Here is an 18,705-nt window from a genome sequence, read left to right on the forward strand (position 1 = left end):
GGGGTTGGAAGAGGGATTACTGCTGAAAACTGACGTAAAAAAATTTTTTAGTACCCCAGCCTTCTCCATGTTGATTGTCAGTAGCTCTCCTGTCTTATTTACCACAGTGTGAACATTTTCTTTAATATTCCTTTTCTGATCAACATACCTGCAAAAGCCATTCTTATTCTTCACATCCCATGCCAAATTCAGCTCCAGCTGTCCCTTAGCTTTCCTGATCCTATCCCTACACATCCAGGCAGCATCCCTGTATTCTCCCCACAATACATGTCCCTTGTTCCACTGGCTGTGCATTTTCTTCTTACACTTTCATTTGGCTGGAGGTCCTTACTCAGCTGTGCTGGTCTTCTCCTTTTTCTGCCTTGTTTCTTACATATGGGAATTGAAAACTCTTTTAAGGAAAACATCCTTAGAAAGTTCTTTTCTGATCTATCACCTGGCTTAAGAAATTACCCTCAACATACTCAATTTAATGCAGTACTACCACCATTCTTGTCTGGCTTTTTTGCTTAAAAGATGAGAAAACTCCCTCATGTATTTCTACACCACCTGAAATGGGCTGTGTTTTTAAGTTTTCTCACCTCAACCTTCTCCCTTTTCACTCCTTTCCAGCTAAAGTTTGAAAGTTGCAGTTTGACCTCTCTCAACCTACTTAACACAAAGGGCTGTTGGTTATGCACTGGCTACTTAGCTATGTCAGACTTTCACCATATGGGATATTCCCAGAACTAAAGCTAACACAGATGAGGTGGTAATCACTTGACAAATTTACAAATTACAACCAGCACAGGCCAGGACAGTCCTGAAACCATGCACTGCCAGGTTGGTACAAAATCTGTGGCCTTTAGTCATGGCAGAAAACATATTTACAAGACTACAGAGGCCAGGACTACACCATGTTGAGTAAAATTACTGTTCTTGAAGCAGAATTAAATAGATGGTTGCATAAAAAATATCCTATTGCTTTTCTGCATTATGTGAAAAACAGTTAAAATTGTGGGTACTGACAAGGGGGAGATAATTCGGGGTGTATGCATTTGTGTGTGAATTTCTGAAACTGAAGTTCTGAACTGGGCACAAACCCACTACAATTGAGAACCTGCATTAGCAAAGCTCACCCCTTCACTTGGTTACAATCACAGAGTGAAAATAGATGTTTTCAATGTTTTTTTTAAGCTACCTCCCAAGCCCTCAAAGCATACCAGTAAATTTTGGAGAGATACAATATACTCTCTTTCCAGTGGCCAGAACTGCAGTTATGGGGAATTCATTCAGTGAAATTACCTCATCAGATAATTACTGCCTGCCCCCCAAAGTAGTGTCTATATTAGCTAGAAATAACAGTTAATTCTGTGCTATTTAAACAGATCAACAAAAACACAAGAGTGTTTTTTTCTTTTATTATGAAAGATACAAAAACAGAGTCTAGTAAACTACCATTACAAACATGAACTTTTTTTGAACCAAATCTCTATTTACATACACAAAATTTCCCAAGTGGAACAATACCAAATGTGAGACACACTAGAATACACCATATGTACAAGCTGAGAGATTTAATATCTGTTATTCTATACATGATTGCTATAGAAAAAGTCAATTCCTACCTGTTTTGCTGATATTTTAAGTCAAGTTTATCAGATTACCCAAGCAAAACAAAGCAGAATCTGGGCAAAGTTCTGCTATCTGAATGGTTACTTTATAAATAGATTACAAAATAATAGAGCTAGGTTTCCAAGTCAGGCTGAATTTTTTGTTGTGTCAAATAGCCATACTCCAAATTGATAGAAGGAAAAGAAAGAAAAGTATTACTGATTTTTATTGACATCAAACCAGAAATATCTCAGAAGGTGAAGATGCACTGGTTTTCAGATCACTGAAAAGTAAGTATTTTAATTTATTTTTTAAAAACTCTTCCCTCAAACAGAAAAGCCAAATAAAATACTTGAGCTTGCTTTGCATAATCAGACATTCTGTTTAAAAACATGAAATACAAGAAGACACACCACTTTGTATTAATACAGTTTTTAACTGGAACCAACTACTGCTTAGTTGGTAAGGCACTTCTTCCTTTAGATCAGTCCACTTCCCTAGATTTTAGTTTAGCTCCATTTCACATAGAGAAGTGATTTCAGCTATGCCACTTATGACAGCAGAAGGGATGTTGCTAAGAACTGTTGCTCTCCAAGCATGGACGGCCTCAACAATACCTTCTGGATTGCTTGAACCCAAGTCACACAGTGAATATATGGCTGCCAGCTGCACACCCCAGGGAACACCTGCAAAAAGTTAACACAAATCAGCTCATAGAAACTTTGATATGCAAGAATGTTTTTGGGAATTCTGAATCTAAAGAAACTATTAGTTCAAGAACTGGAAATAAAACACATCAACAACTGTGATGTCTAAAACCAGAATGTAGCAAGATGACAACCTATACACAAATTCCATAACATTTTATACTAGCACTTTCCAGTCTTCTCAATTCAGCAAGTTTTCAGCATTCAAAGGGCATAAAAGAGTTGAGTATCTAGTGATTTTACTCCAGTTAAGAGTGATCAGACTTATGAAAACAGTCAGGTTGACAGTGAGTCTGAAACAGATACAGACATATACCACTTACTTGGAAAAACTTGAGATTGCAAGGAAGAGAAGCTATACAGGTGGCTCAAAACAGCTCCCTAACATCAGCCAGTGCTTCACTGCAAAATGTACTTGACATCCAGAATAACCTAGCAATGTCGATCTCTGCTGCCCTAACTGCCTTGCTTTGTCTCAGTCAAGAATCTGGGCTGTCTTTCTCCCATACAACAATCTTGCTAGCAGTAAGCTTCAGCATGAATTGCTCAGGTAAAAAATCAGCTATTGCTGCTCAAGTTAAGATCACCCTTTAAGTTCTCTAATGTAGCTAATAGGCTCTTACATGAAACAGTCTAATTCCAAGGTGGCTAAAACCATCTCCGAATTGTTCTCTGTCTGAAACAGAAGGTAATACTGTTAATACTTCATTAACTTTGGAAGAGAAAGGGACTCAAACTGAAAACTGTTTGACCTATTATGCACTAACATAAACTGCAAAAACACGCTGTTTTGGCATATGTGTCTCAATTTGTGTTATATACTGGCATTGGCAAAACTTCACATTGCAGGTACTACACTAAAGTTCCTCAAAATAAACATTACCTTCCTCTTTTGCATGCTGTACAAACAGTCCAATTACAGAACTAATATTCTTCACTGCAGCAAGATATCCTTCCTTCAAACCTATTTGGCCCAATCGACCTGAAAGAAAAAAAGGGTTATTATGTATCTGACTATTTAGACAGTCAACTTCCTAACTTGTAGACTTCCTGATTGTTGAAGTATCGACAGAAAATACAAATTTCAATTACAAAAAATAGTCATTCTTGTTACCATGTTGTCTTGGGAACAACAGTTGTTCTATTCCTTTTGTAACTAAAGATCCCAAGGCATTTTTCATCAGATTGATCCAACTCCCACAGGTTTGCAGTTTCTAAATGTTAAAGTCATAAAGAATGCAATTTTTGTTTAACAAACAATATTATATAGCTTACATGTGGAAAATATTTATTGAAACTCAAACTATATCTATGTACCTCAAATGCCTTCTAGATCCCAAATAAATTAATATAACTTAAAATTACTATGGTATTATGTTGCATATAAAACCTTATTTTTATACATTTTGCGATAAACCATATGGCATGAAGCTGTGTCAGGGGAGGTTTACGTTAGATATTAGGAAAAGGTTTTTCACTCAGAGAGTGGTTCAAGAAGCATTTTGACAATGCTCAGGCACATGGTGTGATTCCTGGGGCTGTCCCTCTGCAAGGTCAGGAGTTGGACTTTGATGATCCGAGTGGGTCCATTCCAATCCAGGATTTCTATGATTCTATATATGTAGCTACAGATGATTTAATTTTAAATACATAAAAGATGTTGGTATTTGTTATCATGAATCAGAGTAACATCTGTCAAGACTTAAGTACCTGATTTCCACAGGCTGATAAACAGAAAATATCTGCATAAAGATGCAGTAAAATGCAAAAATACATCAACTCACTTTCCAGGCAGTCTGACACTTTCAAAGGACATAGTTATACAAAGCAGAAGTTCAACCAAGAATTTGGATTACTTACCAATTAGCCTGAGTGTCAGTGCTATAACACTATCACGAATGGACGGAGCAGTTTCCTGCCCCTTTCTCTTCTTTACCCAATTATCCATAGAAGGCCAAAGCACTTTGCTATGAAAGACAAATGAATTTGAAAATCTGATAGTGCATGAAGGGATGGTACAGTATTCATACAATAATGAAGGCAAAGGGTTCTTTTGTTTACCAGATATTTCCATAGCTCCACTTGCATCTTTACTTCACCTTCTAGGGAAACTCATAACACTCCAAGCATCCACAAAACTGAGTAATGTAAAGAAAGTTTTAAACCCAAACAATCAAAGCTAACTTTCGGATGGAATCGTTCCTGTTCAGGATAGGATTCATGTTCATCTTCTATTCATTTCCCTGCAACATTTTGCATCTCTACTGACTGTAGGTAGACTGACTTCATAGATATATATGAAATTGTGTTACTTCCAAATGTCATGCTGAAATGTTATGTAAGTTACTTATATGACTAAAAAGTCAGTTTGTATGTTACAAGTAGGATCTGATGCTTGTTTTTAAACATAAAAGTACCCAAGACTTTTTTAATCTTTAAAAGGATGCCAATAGACCTAGTTACCTATTACCAGCACAACTCCACACAATCAGCTCTGTATGGCTTTAATTAAACTGACATACTGAAGCTAATTTGTACTAATTTAAAAGTATTTCACCAAAAACAACTTCTTTACTATTTGAAAGTAATGGAACTTGTATAAAAGACAACGATGATTGTAAGTTATTTCCATTTACTTTATAATCAAATATTATGTTATGTCAGATAAAGAAATGTCCACTACATTATGAAACCTCTAGAAAATCAGGGCTGTCAGATCAGTGTAGGTGTCAAAATGAAATATTTCAAAGCAGGTTAAGTATGGTAGCAGTCCAGGTACTGGATTATAGGTTCAAAGAAAATTCAAGACATTGAATCTAGCTATTATAATGATTTTAGAATTAAAATCAAACTGAAATCAGGATAGTACACTAACGCATATGGGTACATTTCACTTTCAGCACTGAAGGAGTGCTATTTACATATCAGAAGCTCCACTCTCATTTTTTTCTGATGGGGGGAGAGGAATTCAACAAGTAATTTTGGAGGAAGACAATAATTTTGCCTCACTGACAGACAATTAATCTCAAAATCTTTCGCAATCATCCACATAGAGCTATTTTGAAAGCAATTCTTTACTAGAATGGCTCAAACAGGGTTCATTTCTTGGAACAGTACTATAAAATCCTACCTTTCCTCATTGATCATTCATTCTATCTTAAAATAAGGCACACAAACACAAGAGTCTAGGTCTCATCAGGTTAAAACACCCTCATTTCTAAATATGTATGCAATATTTTATTACTTTAAAAGCTAAGTTATAGTGAATTTGGGGGGAAAAAAATCACCACCAAAACCAAACCACAGAAAAACCACATACAGGAAAACACTTGAAAGAACTGCTTGCCACAATACCTTATAACATTGTCATGTGTCCAATCCCACTTCAGGTGAGAGCAGAGTAGATCAACAGCAAATATGTACTGCCAAGCATCTTCACTCAGATCTTCTCCATAGTGCTCACTCAATTGAAATTCTACTTTTGTACATGACTGCATTTCTAAAAGCAGGTTTGAGACCATAATACCAGCATCTAAAGAGGAACTCTGGAATTTTAGAAGGTAATCACCTTAGTGCATGAAAAGTTACCAGCCCAGAACCAAACTCTTTACATATATTTGATAGTGATGGTACAAAACATCTTACACCATAAATCCAACTTTTGGTTTGAATTAACACAAACAAATAGAGTACAAAACCTTCAAGTACTCGGTATTTTTGGTGACGCTTCTACTAAAAGGGGAGTTGGGAAAAAACCCCCTCAAACAGCAAAATCCACAGACTCCATGCCCACTCTCTTATCTCCTACAAGTTGGGGATTTTTGTTTCTCTCAATGCAGCTTTAAGGTCAGAAGAGTATTTTTTCCAATGCAAGAAGATAAGACTAATACTTCTCGCTTTCTAAATGATTTTAAAATTTGCTACTGTTTATTCTTCATTAGGGGCTAATTTCCAAGCAAGTACTTTCAATAGTTGAGGTAGTAATAACTAAAAACATGCCATATGAAACAATTCTGCTAATAAAATAGCTAGGGGAAGAAGGAAATTTAAAAACAAACATTCTCTGAATGTCTGAAGTATCAAGAAAAAAACCTTAGGTTTATCACATGAACAGAGTGGCTGCTTGGCAGATTTTCTCAGTATAATTTCTCATATAATAGGCAAGTTCTGCCATGGTATAAGTCACTAAAATGGTAGACGCTGACCAAGAAATAAATACGCATTCTACCTGAGTTTTACTTTCATAAGTAGAATAATCTTCTCATAACAGACTGTTGATCACAATCTACTTGAAATTTTCCCCTGTATTTCTATAAGTAAAAGAGAGCTTACAGATAGGATGATGTCATATCCTATCATCAGTACAGAAATTTCTGAGGTCCTTCTCCCCATCTGCAGTAGCTCTCATATTTCAGAGATCCATAAATAAAGTAGGTAGTGTGAATGCACAGAATTAGTATTTCCAAGAACATTTACTAAGACATACTTATGTCACCTCTATTGGCATGAAATTTAAAGCTGTAAACTAATAGCATGGAGAACGCAAATTCTTTGCTAAACAGGGACCGCAGTACAGCATAAGTGAATACCAGAGTTTAATGCTACATCACAACTGTGATTTAATAATAAAAAAAAGCAGATACAAATCCACGCCCTCTTAACTCACTCTACTATAAACCTGCTCTAAAGCAGGAGGTTTATGGGGGCTGTAATTCCAGTGATACCATATTAGATTCAGGGCTCGTTTCAGATTTAAAAAACAAACAAGCAAACAAACAAACAGAAATAAAGGCTACGATGACAGCAGTAAGACTAGCTGCAGTCCTCAAGGCAGTTGTGGAACAGCGTGTTTGGACAGGGAACAGATGAGCTATTGTCATGGTTTAGCAATGGTATTCTCCAATTTAGTGCTCTCAGTGAAACCATGAGTCAGTGAGGTAAGAAATCAAACAGTAACAGCAGTAATACTAGTGACAGGGTAAAAGAAAGAGGCTAATGATTCCCACAGAAACAACAATAACTGACAGCTCCCCCCACCATGCTATGCCAACGCAGAAGGGAGCTCTTCTGCTCCCCCCACCCATGCTATGCCAACGCAGAAGGGAGCTCTTCTCCCTGGAAGAGAAGCTCTTGCCCACACCTGGGCAATGACATGAGGTGGTACAGAATATATAGAATAACCAACCTATGGGTCCTAGCCATGCCCCCTTCTGGCTACTGAAAAATTAACCCTGTCGTGGCTGGAACCAGGATAGGAATCATGGAACCAGGAACTATGAATCAGTATGATTTTGTTCACTTGATATTTATAAAACTATAGCACTTCAATCAAGCATTAATATGGGGTTTTCAAAAATACAGGGCCCTAGCTTTCAAACAAACACACAAGCCTGTTACACAAACTCCTTCTCCAGAAGCAAAGCACCTCTGGCTTTCCATCTCTATGATATAAATTTGTTCCTAATGATTTCAAGTGTGTCCAATTTTTCCTCTTTACAGCATCCCTTTCAGGATGGTAATATGTGCCTGCTGAAAACGGATAGAAATTATTTGCCCAAGGGCTCAAAAACTTGAAATCAAATCTCAAAAGTCCTTAACATTGGTCACCCTTCTTCTGCCATCACTTGTTTTGTACTGCCAACTGCTTCTGAAATTAACTGGCTGACTTTTTTTGGTGATAAATGGGTATTTATAGTCTACTTTGCAAAAGGATCATGAGTAAAAAGAGACAGGCTCATCTTGAAATTAATTGTGAAACATTATTACCTATTACACAGGGAACTATGAAAGACAGACAAAACCAGTATGTATTAAAAAGATCCAACAATGAAAAACAAAACAAAAAAACATCTCAAAGAACATCAAGGTCACAGTTCCATAGATGGAGGGAATTCCCTAGTCCAAGATCATGCTAGTTAAAGTTTAAAAACAATCTTTACTTTTAATGTTTAGTAGAGAGATTAGTATTTAACAGGCAAAACAAGACAAGTATTGTATTCTAGTAGGGTTTAGACAACTAGAGGAAAAAGGCCTGAAGCAGCATTAGTTGTGCAATTATACAGACCCCATGGGATCTTCACACCTTTCATTAGAAGTAAGCTGCTTGTATTGATTCAGACAGCAAAGTGACCAATGCAGACAAAACCTGACACTCACAATGAAAGCAGACATTACCTGTTCCCAGTTGAGGTAAGCACTCAAACAGGTCAGCATCTCATTGCTTGCACTCTGCCTGACAACTAATTGCATAGCTTTGTTAACTGCACCTTGGGAGACAAGGATGTCAGGCCATACATTTGTGATAAATAAAATCATTTTTTCTGAGTCTGGAAAGTCTAAGAAAAAAAGAAATAACAAAGTATGATTTTAATATTTAAAAACAACAACAAAAATATATTCAGTCATTAAAAGCCAGTACAGTCTTTAGCAATATAACTAGGAAAGAAGGCATAGAAGTCACATCACAACAGCAGCCCAAGGAAGGGGAGTTAAACTAGCACATCTCAGTCCTGAGACTAAATAAGAAAATAAGACCCAATGCAAAAAAACCCCAATCCAAACCTTAAGCCACCTCCCCCACTGTAATTTCACTCTGTCTCCCTTTATCTTTCTTACTTCACTTTAATTCACTAAGGAGAATGGTCTTGGAGCATTGAAACTGGATTCTTTTAGGATTAAACTGTAAGATGCACTCCAAAAGCCTACCTATATATACACCCCAGACACAAGTGAGCACTCTGATTAATGGATCAAACTAGAACTAGTCCAAAGAAAAAAATAATCCTTGCTAATACCTTGCACTTATACACCTGTGAAATCCACATAAAAAAAAGAAAAACCCTGCAAAGAACTTTCATACAATTCACATATGATATTCCTTAGCAATTTTCCCAGACTTTGTCAGGGAAATTATACATTATGCAAATTGTAAGTGAGCATATATGAATGATGAATATCTGTACTTCCATGGACATAAAAATTTGCACTACTCCCACATAATTCAAGAATCCTCATTCATTAAAGTATCATCATGGCTGGGCTTCGCGAACGAAGATTTGGGAAGGCTCTAACCACATTTGTTACAGGCACGTTGGTGACTTATGAGGCCAATACGAGATAGACATATCCGATTGCAAAAGGCACAGTAGAAAGACTCTTTAGATGGTATATTCTGCAGAACACGGTTCTTTCTGTGTTGCCTTTTCTCCTCAAGAGTGATCCTGCGTGTGTTCTCAAAGGAGACAGCTGCGTTATAGATGGTGTTTCTCCAGGCCTCCCGATTTGAGGCCAGAGTAGACCAGTTATGGTGATCAATATGGCCAAGGCTGAGATGTAATTCAGTAATTCAGTGCAAATATCTGACATGTATCAGTAAGAGAGAACAGAGTTCCAGGCCATGAAGAGGAAGCCAACACATGCTTCTGAACACCAAAGCAGAAAGCTTCAAAGCAGAATATGAAGATGAAACATGAATGTGTAGACTGTAAGCAATAACAAATACACTGGAATAAGTAAAAAAGTAGATATTACTTTCATGTATGGAATGTAGTACTGGAATACATATGCCTGGAAAAAAACAACGAAATGTGAAAAGCTAAACTTGCTTCACTTAAGTATAACTTCTACATTTTTCGGAAGAACTTTTTTCAAGAACTAGAGAGCATATCAAAATACATCAAATCAAGAAGCTTTAATGAGCATAAAGAATTTAGTGTCTTGGATGAACCTTCTTCTACTCTGAAGCTGCTCATAACATAATAATTAACTTTTTTCTATCAGAACACAGACTGTAGGTGAACTAGCATTATCTACATGCTTCAACTTGAATTGCCTGCCCAGGAATTTGAAACACTTTTAAAATTCACTCAGTGATATAAAAGACTTAAGACTTAAAGTGGCATGAAAAGAAGAAAAGTTTAAAAAAAAAAAGAAAAGACAAAGGGAACAGAGGAGGGGTAAAAGACAACCAAAAAACTGTAATATTTTATTTACTGTCATTTAAGGCAGAATACCTGAAAGAAGAACAGAACATAAAGGATGGACAAGTTGTCAAGACAAAAGATGATAAAAGTCTAATGAGGTAGTACTGACTGTTTATAGTCAATTTGTTAATTGTGTAGCTCATGTTGCTATAATTCTCATGGGAATATGTAAAACTACATGAAAGAGAAAGCCCTAAAATGAGTACATTGTAATCAAATAAAAACAAACGAATTTTTAAAAAACTAAATGACCTTTAAGATGTGCTTACAGCTGTTCACACCCATAAGTCTAAAACCACAGAACAATGACAACAGGAATTTATGCCATTCAAGGTATAGAACAGAAAATCATTTAAAAAAAATCTGCATTTAGCTACTGAAGTTTCAATCTTACCCAGAAAAAGAAAGGAAAAAAAAGGGGAAATGTTTAATATTTGCAAGAACACACAAAAAGAAAAAATAACAAGATACTGCAAAACAAAAGATTTAACTGTTATTTTAGACTAAGAAAAGATATCTGATGAGTTTCTAACATGGTGCAGTATTAAAACTATGAACATGAAAAAGTAAAAGGAGAATTATAATGGACTGCATGAAGGATAGAAAAACAGATACAAAACCAGGAATTCAAAAAAGAACCAAGAAAAAACCCAAACAAATAACAATATGACACCCCAGAAAAAAAAGATAATTAAGAACAAAATGAAATCACAAACCTTTTGAAGATAAACAGAAAAAAGACAAGAATGTTATATGAAAGATAATCACTAACTGAAACAATCACAAGTTCTAGCATTTTGCTCCTCAGTGCTCTCAAATTTTATTTTAATTTGAAACATGGATACCAGTATACTATTGAGCCCTGCATGTTAATGGTACTTTCAAACTTAGTGAAGTCCTTTCAAAAATAAGACTCTTAATTTAGTACAGTGATAGTATGTATGTATTACCTTTGTTACTGGGAACAAAAGGAAGCAGGGGAGAGGAAGGGAACCAAAATGGAAAAAGCCCTCTCAACCAAGCAAGACTTTGAATAATGGGAAGCAAAAAAAACTTTAAAGAGGACATGTCATAAAAATACACGAGTTTTGATCAAGGTATTCTCCAGTTCCAGACACTATTTTAAGCCAATACACGTTTTTAAATCACACTTACTTTATGAATCAGGACTTAATTAAAATAAGAAAATACTAACAGGCAAAAAGGCCAAAAATCTTTAGAATCATATTATCATTTTGGAGATAGTGGGGCAAAAATGAAAGCAAAGAGGATCCTAAGTAAAATATTTCTCTGGAAAAATAAGTAAACTACTAAAAGCCTAGGTCACCACCAAACAACAACACAGATGTGAAGGAACTGTGAGAACAGAAATTTCTTCTAGAACAGTCTATACTTCTGCATTATAGAAAGAAGTTCTAAGGAAAACAACTCTTTCACAGAATTTTTGCTTGTTTTTACAAACATAATAATTCTGGAACACTACAGCAAAGACATACAGCGTATTTAAGGTATAAGACCACTAAGCCACACTATACCTTCTTTAAGTAGGCTATAGCAGAAAAGGCGAGCTCTTTCCAAATCTCCCAACTGTTGACAAATTCCTGCATAGACTCGACACAGAGCCTGACTGTAGTTGTAATTTGTGGCATTCTTCTGACCCTTGAGTTTATTGAGAATAACATGCAGCAAGGACTCTGCTAAATGCTATAAGACACAAAAAATATTGTTAGACTATTGTATACTTAAGAATATTGACAATATTGTAATAGTATGACAAATAAAAAGGACTACTATCTTATTTGCAAAAATATTATTTGCATATATATGAAAATGCAGAAAACTAAATCAGAGGCAACAAGTGAAAGAAAAAGGAGTGAGGATCAACTTCCCGGAATAAACATGCCTTAAACAGATCCAGAATAGGGCTGCTATTCTTTAAATATAAATTGTTTAGTTATGTGATTTAAAACAATCTTTCTCAAACAAAGAACAAGGAGAGGAATAATAACAGGTAGAGGGAATGAGGAGAAGAATAATGACAGGTAGAAGATAATAACCTAATCAAAGCAAATGCAGCGTCCTGACTTAGGTACTCCAGAGCTGCCACAGGAGGACAAACTGTCCAGGTGTGAGGCTTACTAGATTAGTTAACAGCAGTCTCTCCCCAGACCACCTTATATACTGCAGGAGGTGGGGATGAGATATTCCTGCCTACAGTAACATGGGACTCAATAAGAGATGCAAGGAAAGAGAATACTGGGATTGCACACACCTTACTACAGGATGTTTAGAGGGAGAGCTAAAAGTGGGGAGTACAATGAGATGCTTAGGAGCCAAGTGCTGGAGAATACGCTGTTCAGACTGGGTACCTGCAGACACAAGGTAGTTGTGAGGAACCAGGAGGTCCAAGCCAGCCACCTGAATGACCAGGAGTCTAAGAGTCAGACACATCTGGACCAGCTACTGGAGGAATACATATGTGCTTCTGTGTCTCTAAGTTTGCCAGAGCACAAGACAAGTGCGAAGAACAGAAGCCACCTACTGGTTATATTGAGTGCCTACTGTTAGCTACTGGAGGAATCCAGACTGCCTGTATATATATATATATATTTATATTTATATTTATATTTATATTTATATTTATATATATTTATATTTATATTTATATATATATATATATATATGTATGTATTGTCCACTACCAGGTTTTCACTCCAACTAGTCAGAGAAGGAAATAAGATTAGCTGCATGTTAGGTGCATGTGTGTCTATCTGGAGTACATATTTGGCCCTTCTACTGGCTGGACCTGGAAACATAAAGCTGCCATAGCCTTGCTTCTAAGAAGTTACAAATTTGGCAACTCCTAACAAAGATGACCTGAGATCTTGGTAGCAACTTCTAAGGAGAACTTAATTATGTACAAAAAATGTAACAGGACAAAATGCTACCATGTATCAGTTGGTGAATTGCTCTGCTGTAGGCTAGAAATTATTTATGAGAAAAATGGCAACTGAAATTTTTCAGCACTGATTCTAAGCAAGTTCTGGGAAACAAACTATGGGAAGATTTTTCCAATAAAATTCATTTGAATAACCTCATGTAGAATAAGAAAGGTATTTTATTATTTATTATTATTCAATGAATTTTATCTTATTGAATTTAAAAAAAAATCATTTTGGAGGAACTCCTTCCACTCCACTCTACTCCATTCACTACAAAAAATGCTGCAAAAATAAAGTGGATTATGCATACATTAGAAAAGCATATGTACTACACCCTGAGATTAGGTCAGTTGGTTAGATTATGGTGCTAATAATGCCATGGTTATGGGTTCGATCCCTATTGGCCTCTATGATCCTTGTGGGTCCCTTCCATCTCAGAATATTATGTGATTCTGTACTTATAAATGCACTTTTGCATCTTGGACACCACTGAACAATAATTTCTTGTGCAGTTCTATATTTTCTTATGTTACACAAATTGAGATGTCTAATAACCTTTCAAGACTATACTTTGGCACGACAGATTGCCAGAAGAATTGAGAATTCAAATACTACATACTTACACTCTTTATCTGCACAGAAGTGATTATTAAACCATAAAATTTAAAATTATGCTACTTACCTTGTTTTTTATACCAAATTCATAGACAACTTCTTTCTCTTCATTTCTCATTATTGGAATCTTTGAGATATTGCCAACATACATGTGTCCTTTAATAACTGGTAACAAGTCAAAACAGGACTCAGCAACTTTCTTTAATGCCAAAGAAACTTTCTGGCAGTCAGGATCAATAACCTTCTTTACTGGTAGTGATGCTTCTAAACTGGAACTGTGTGATGAATCGCTAATTTCACTGCTTTTACCATGGAAAGCCTTCTGCATTTCAGAGATTGTATTTTTAGTATTTCTGATAGCCGCAGTATCATTGGGCTCCAGCTTTGGTGGTTCACTATCCAACCTCAGTCTCTTGGCACTTCTTGGCATAGATACCTGCAATAGTGTCCTTTTTTCAAGACGATTTGATGAATTTGAAAACAATTGCTGATTTTGCACATCTTTGTCTTCATCTTTGCTATTATCAGATTTCAAATTGCTCCCAGTTTTAACAAAAGCAGTTGATGTAGATGCAATTGCTTTGAATCCGCATATTTGAGACACAGGTCCTGGCAAACTTTGGCTGTCTGACAAAGCACATCGGTTAAGTTGAATATTGCCTTTCAGAATGTTTAGTGTCCTTGCCCTTGCAGACAGCTCTGGATACATAGTGTCCAATATTTTCACAGAGTTCTCTTGAGGAGCACCTGGACTAGCACTATCAGCTGCAAACAGAGGAAATCTTCCTGGAACGGGAAGTGCGTGCTTTGGAATGGAAGTACAAAATTTCAAAGGTGAGGAGCAAATCCTTCTACCTACTGCCACTTCTGAGGGTGAGGGAGGAGAAAATAAAAGAGCAGATTTTACTGTTGGAGTATCTGTTAATGGAGAAATGAGAGGAAGAACAGGAGTGTCATGTAGTGGGGATATCAGGCCATCAAGAGGGGAGAGCAAAGAGGATTGACCTGTAGAAGACATTACTGGGGACATGATACCAGCAGTTTTAGGAGGACTGGAAATCAAAGGCAGTAGCAAGGGGGGCAGAGGAGGACCTATCTCTTGCCTAATTTTATTTATCATCTCAGATGAGCATTTTGTTGGCATAGAAGTATCAGCATTTGCAAGAACTGGCTGAGTAACTTCGAGAGTCCTTGTTTTTCTTTTACTTTTAAACAGTCTCTTTGATAGCTTGGTATGCATTACTTGGGCAGCTGTCTTGGTAGAAACAGTAGAGACTTCAGATGGTTCTTGCTCTTGGCACTTAAATTTATTGCTCTTTTTGAGAGCACAAGAATCTGATTCCAACATGCATAACTTCTCAAATACTGTCTTTTGTGGCTCAGAGGGCTGCCTAAATGTCTGACAACTGCACCTAACATCAGATAGGGCTGGATTTGGAAGATAGTTGAGGAAAATTTTTTTTCTACTACTACTATCTATGATAACATCAGTGTTGTTTTCTCTTATGTTGCAAGAGGCGTGATTATTATTATATTCTTCAAACACTGAGACCCCCATATCAACACTGTGTAGTAGACCTTCTTCCACATTTGACTGCAGTTTTGCAGAATCATTTCCTTCTAAGAAATTACCAAGTGCTAACACTCTTGTATTTAATTTACTGGTTTTTACAGTCAGCCTGCAATTTTCTGAGAATCTAGTTAACATCTTGCATAGTGGTAACCTATTTTTTGAAGCACTTGGCATCACAGGGCTTTCTTTTGATGTCACAGCTTTTAAAAGACTTTCCTCACTGTCATTGATGCATCCAGCAATGTTAGAATCTATGAGTTCATTATCACCCTCAGTATTTTCAGAGGTTACTAATATAAACTCCCTTTTCCAAGAGGCTGAGTCTTTAGGATAACCCTCCCCAGTCACACTTGACCACTCCTTTGCAGTATCTCCAGAGCTGTTTGGTTCACAGCATGTATCTATATCCACCATAGTGCCTGCTTTTAGATGACTAACTGTAAAAGTATTTCCTGGGTGCATCATTGAATGAAGTTCACAAAGTTGGTAATCAGCATCAACAATTGCACCAGTTTCCAGACCACCCACTGCAATTCTCTTGGAAGCTCTCAGTTCCTTTCTGAACATGGGACCACATTTAGAACATTTCACATACCTAACTTTTTGTATAGAACAGTCTTTCTCTTCAGAGTCATTGCTCTGCTCTGACATATCAAAATCATTTTTACACCTTTTAAGGGCATTTTCCCTAGATCCCTCAGAACTATTCAGTTCTTTGCTTTCTCCCCCAGCTAACAGTGAACCAGTTCTAGAAGGATCTGTTCTAACCTCCCATGTAGAAGTCCTGCATCCTGATTCTTGACAATCAAACTTTTGGAAGAGAAAAGCATTCTTCTTATAACAGTTTGCATCCAATATCTGTGATTTAACAGATGCCTGAGGTTCTTTATCTACTGTTTGCTCCTTATCTGGAATTTTCACTTCGTTTTTTTGTACATATCCCCTCTCAGGGCAGCCCAGTTCTTTGCACATGTTGCCTTTTTCAGCAGACAGGATATCAGCACTCTCTTCCAAGCTTTCTGAAGAACAGTTAAATGTACTACCCATAACACAATTTGTATCTCCCTTGTTTTCCCATGTACAGGAAAAAGCAGCCTTTCCTGTGACATTAGTTTCAACAAAACCAACAACTTTCAGAAGACTGACGTTTAGATCAGGAGACCTTGTGGATTCCAAGCCAATTCCTACTTGCACAGGAGAATCTGTTTCTTCATTATTTATAAAGTGATTCTTCAAGTAGTCCTCTTGAGTAGAAAAAGCCAAGCCACTTTTATAATCCGTTTCCAAAGCAGGCTGGCAGATGATCCCTGAAAAATTATTTTTCTTCACAGCATTATTTTCAGAGTTAAATGAACTGGAGCAAGTCTCAGTCACCATATTTAATTCCCCTTTTATTTCATCACATTTAATATTTTCAGTTATCAAGAACTGATTGAGAGGTTTTGCAAACTGTGCCTGAGAAGTAAGATTACTTTCTACTAAGATAGTTTCAATAGAATCTTCTCTTGCTAACAGCTCACTGCTTTCCTCTCCAAAATCTTCTGGATTAACTTTGAATTGAGTCTCTTGAGATTCAAACTCCCTAAAGTTTTGAGTTTTGGACTGCTCACATTTTAACGTACTATACAAGTTTTCAGAGTGTTTTATTTCACCTTTCACTTCTGTAAAATCTAACACAGAGGATTCACACTTAGCTACACTGCTTCCTGCATCAATAATGCATGCTCTCTTTGGTAGTGCAAGTATACTTTCCAAGTCTGACTTCCCTTGAGATAAATTACTACAATTTTCTTCCTGATGTGGTTTGCTTTTCATACATCCCCCCTTCTTTATGCCTACTAACTTTCCATTTTCTGTACTATGCAGTAACTCTGATGATTCAGTTATTTTTTGAACACTTCCTCTGTTAAATTTCATGGCTAGTTCAATAGTTGGAGCTCTGGTTACATTCATGTTTTCACTTTTAAACTGTTCATCTTTTGGAAAGGCTGACAATAAATTTCTGATTCCTTCAATAGCAGATATAGGTAAGTAATGCCTAGAGACTTTAACAGTCTCTGGTTCACATTCTCTGCCCACTTCATCTTTTACTGTTTGCACATGTTGTTTCTCCAGTATCTCTTCACTGTCATGTTTTATTTCAGAGCACTGACAGTGTGCAGAGATCTCAGTAGCTCCAGCCGTATTAGTTACTTTGATTACATTTTTTGATTCATTTTCAACAACTTCATTCTGCATCAACATACCAGATTTCTCCTCAGAATCTTCACTTTGAAGCACAATGCATTGCTCAGTTGGCAAATGAGTTACACTTTGTGGAACAGATACTTTCCTGGGACTTCCTCTCTCTTCTAATAATCCACCTCTTTCTGCTTTCATTAATTCACCATGATTTTCATGTTTACCCTCATTATCAACAGCTCTGATTAAGGTTACATTCTCTTTTGTTTGCTCACTACTTTTTTCCATCTGATTCTGAGGCTTGGAACTTTGTAACATAAAATTAGCTAAAGAACCTCCCTCTTCACTGTACATGTTCTCACTAGCTCTTTTCTGTTCTTTAATGTCTTCCAGTTTGTGTGCTGTTGCTTCTTCTCTGTTCTCAGCTTCCATATTCTCAGAATTCTCCAAACAATCTTTGTTAGTTTCCATGTTTGTAATTAAAGTAGCAGCTTCAGCTAGCTTTATTTCAGCCTCTCTCTCCTCTTTGCTTGACATCGTTGGACTGATACAAATGTTCTTTTCATTCCAACTCAGATTAAGTGAGATTTCTGCATCAAGACCATGCTCACATGATTTACTCTGTCTGTTGCACTCCTCATTGAGGCTGAATACATTACAACTCAGAGGCTGAACTTGGTCTTCTTGTAAAATATCTTCTGCTGCAGAAGCACTGCAATCACCTTCTTCATCACTGGAACAAGTGACTTCTCCAAACAACATATCCTTCAATGAAAAAAACAAAGTTAATAATCTAAACCCTGGTATCAGTTTTAAGATCTCCTTCTGTAAACAAATGCACTGGTGGCCCTGATGCAGTGGTTTTTGAGAGATTAAGGCTGATAACATAAATTACAACCTTCTCCATCATTGTTTTTCACAGCAAATGGAAAGTACCTCTGTTAAAAGACTTCTTTACCTATTTACTTGCATTCTAAGATTACTGGAAAACTGCATTTGAGTAGCATTTGACTTTCAAGCTCTGCAATTTTGCTATGAAAGCCATGCTTATGTTTGAACAGGAGTTGGGACTATGTCTGCAGCATTGGGAAAATAAATTATTACAGCAAGTT

General features: G+C 36.6%; 1 protein-coding gene across 6 annotated transcripts in view; it reads right to left on the reverse strand.

Annotated features, from left to right (window-relative positions):
• Positions 1 to 1,384: 1,384 nt before the first annotated feature.
• ICE1 (interactor of little elongation complex ELL subunit 1) overlaps positions 1,385 to 18,705 on the reverse strand; it is a 45,074-nt gene continuing 27,753 nt past the window's right edge. For all 6 annotated transcript variants that reach the window (XM_064667132.1, XM_064667104.1, XM_064667119.1 and 3 more), the window contains 7 exons: positions 13,907 to 18,358; positions 11,818 to 11,986; positions 8,475 to 8,635; positions 5,655 to 5,845; positions 4,161 to 4,267; positions 3,184 to 3,282; positions 1,385 to 2,279 (listed from right to left, as the gene is read on the reverse strand). In XM_064667132.1, the coding sequence (XP_064523202.1) occupies positions 2,098 to 2,279; positions 3,184 to 3,282; positions 4,161 to 4,267; positions 5,655 to 5,845; positions 8,475 to 8,635; positions 11,818 to 11,986; positions 13,907 to 18,358 (5,361 nt within the window). In that variant the 3' untranslated portion in view covers positions 1,385 to 2,097. The remainder of the gene's footprint in view (positions 2,280 to 3,183; positions 3,283 to 4,160; positions 4,268 to 5,654; positions 5,846 to 8,474; positions 8,636 to 11,817; positions 11,987 to 13,906; positions 18,359 to 18,705) is intronic.

The sequence above is a fragment of the Pseudopipra pipra genome, chromosome 1 (assembly GCF_036250125.1).
Source record: "Pseudopipra pipra isolate bDixPip1 chromosome 1, bDixPip1.hap1, whole genome shotgun sequence".
NCBI classification, from domain to species: Eukaryota; Metazoa; Chordata; class Aves; order Passeriformes; family Pipridae; genus Pseudopipra; species Pseudopipra pipra.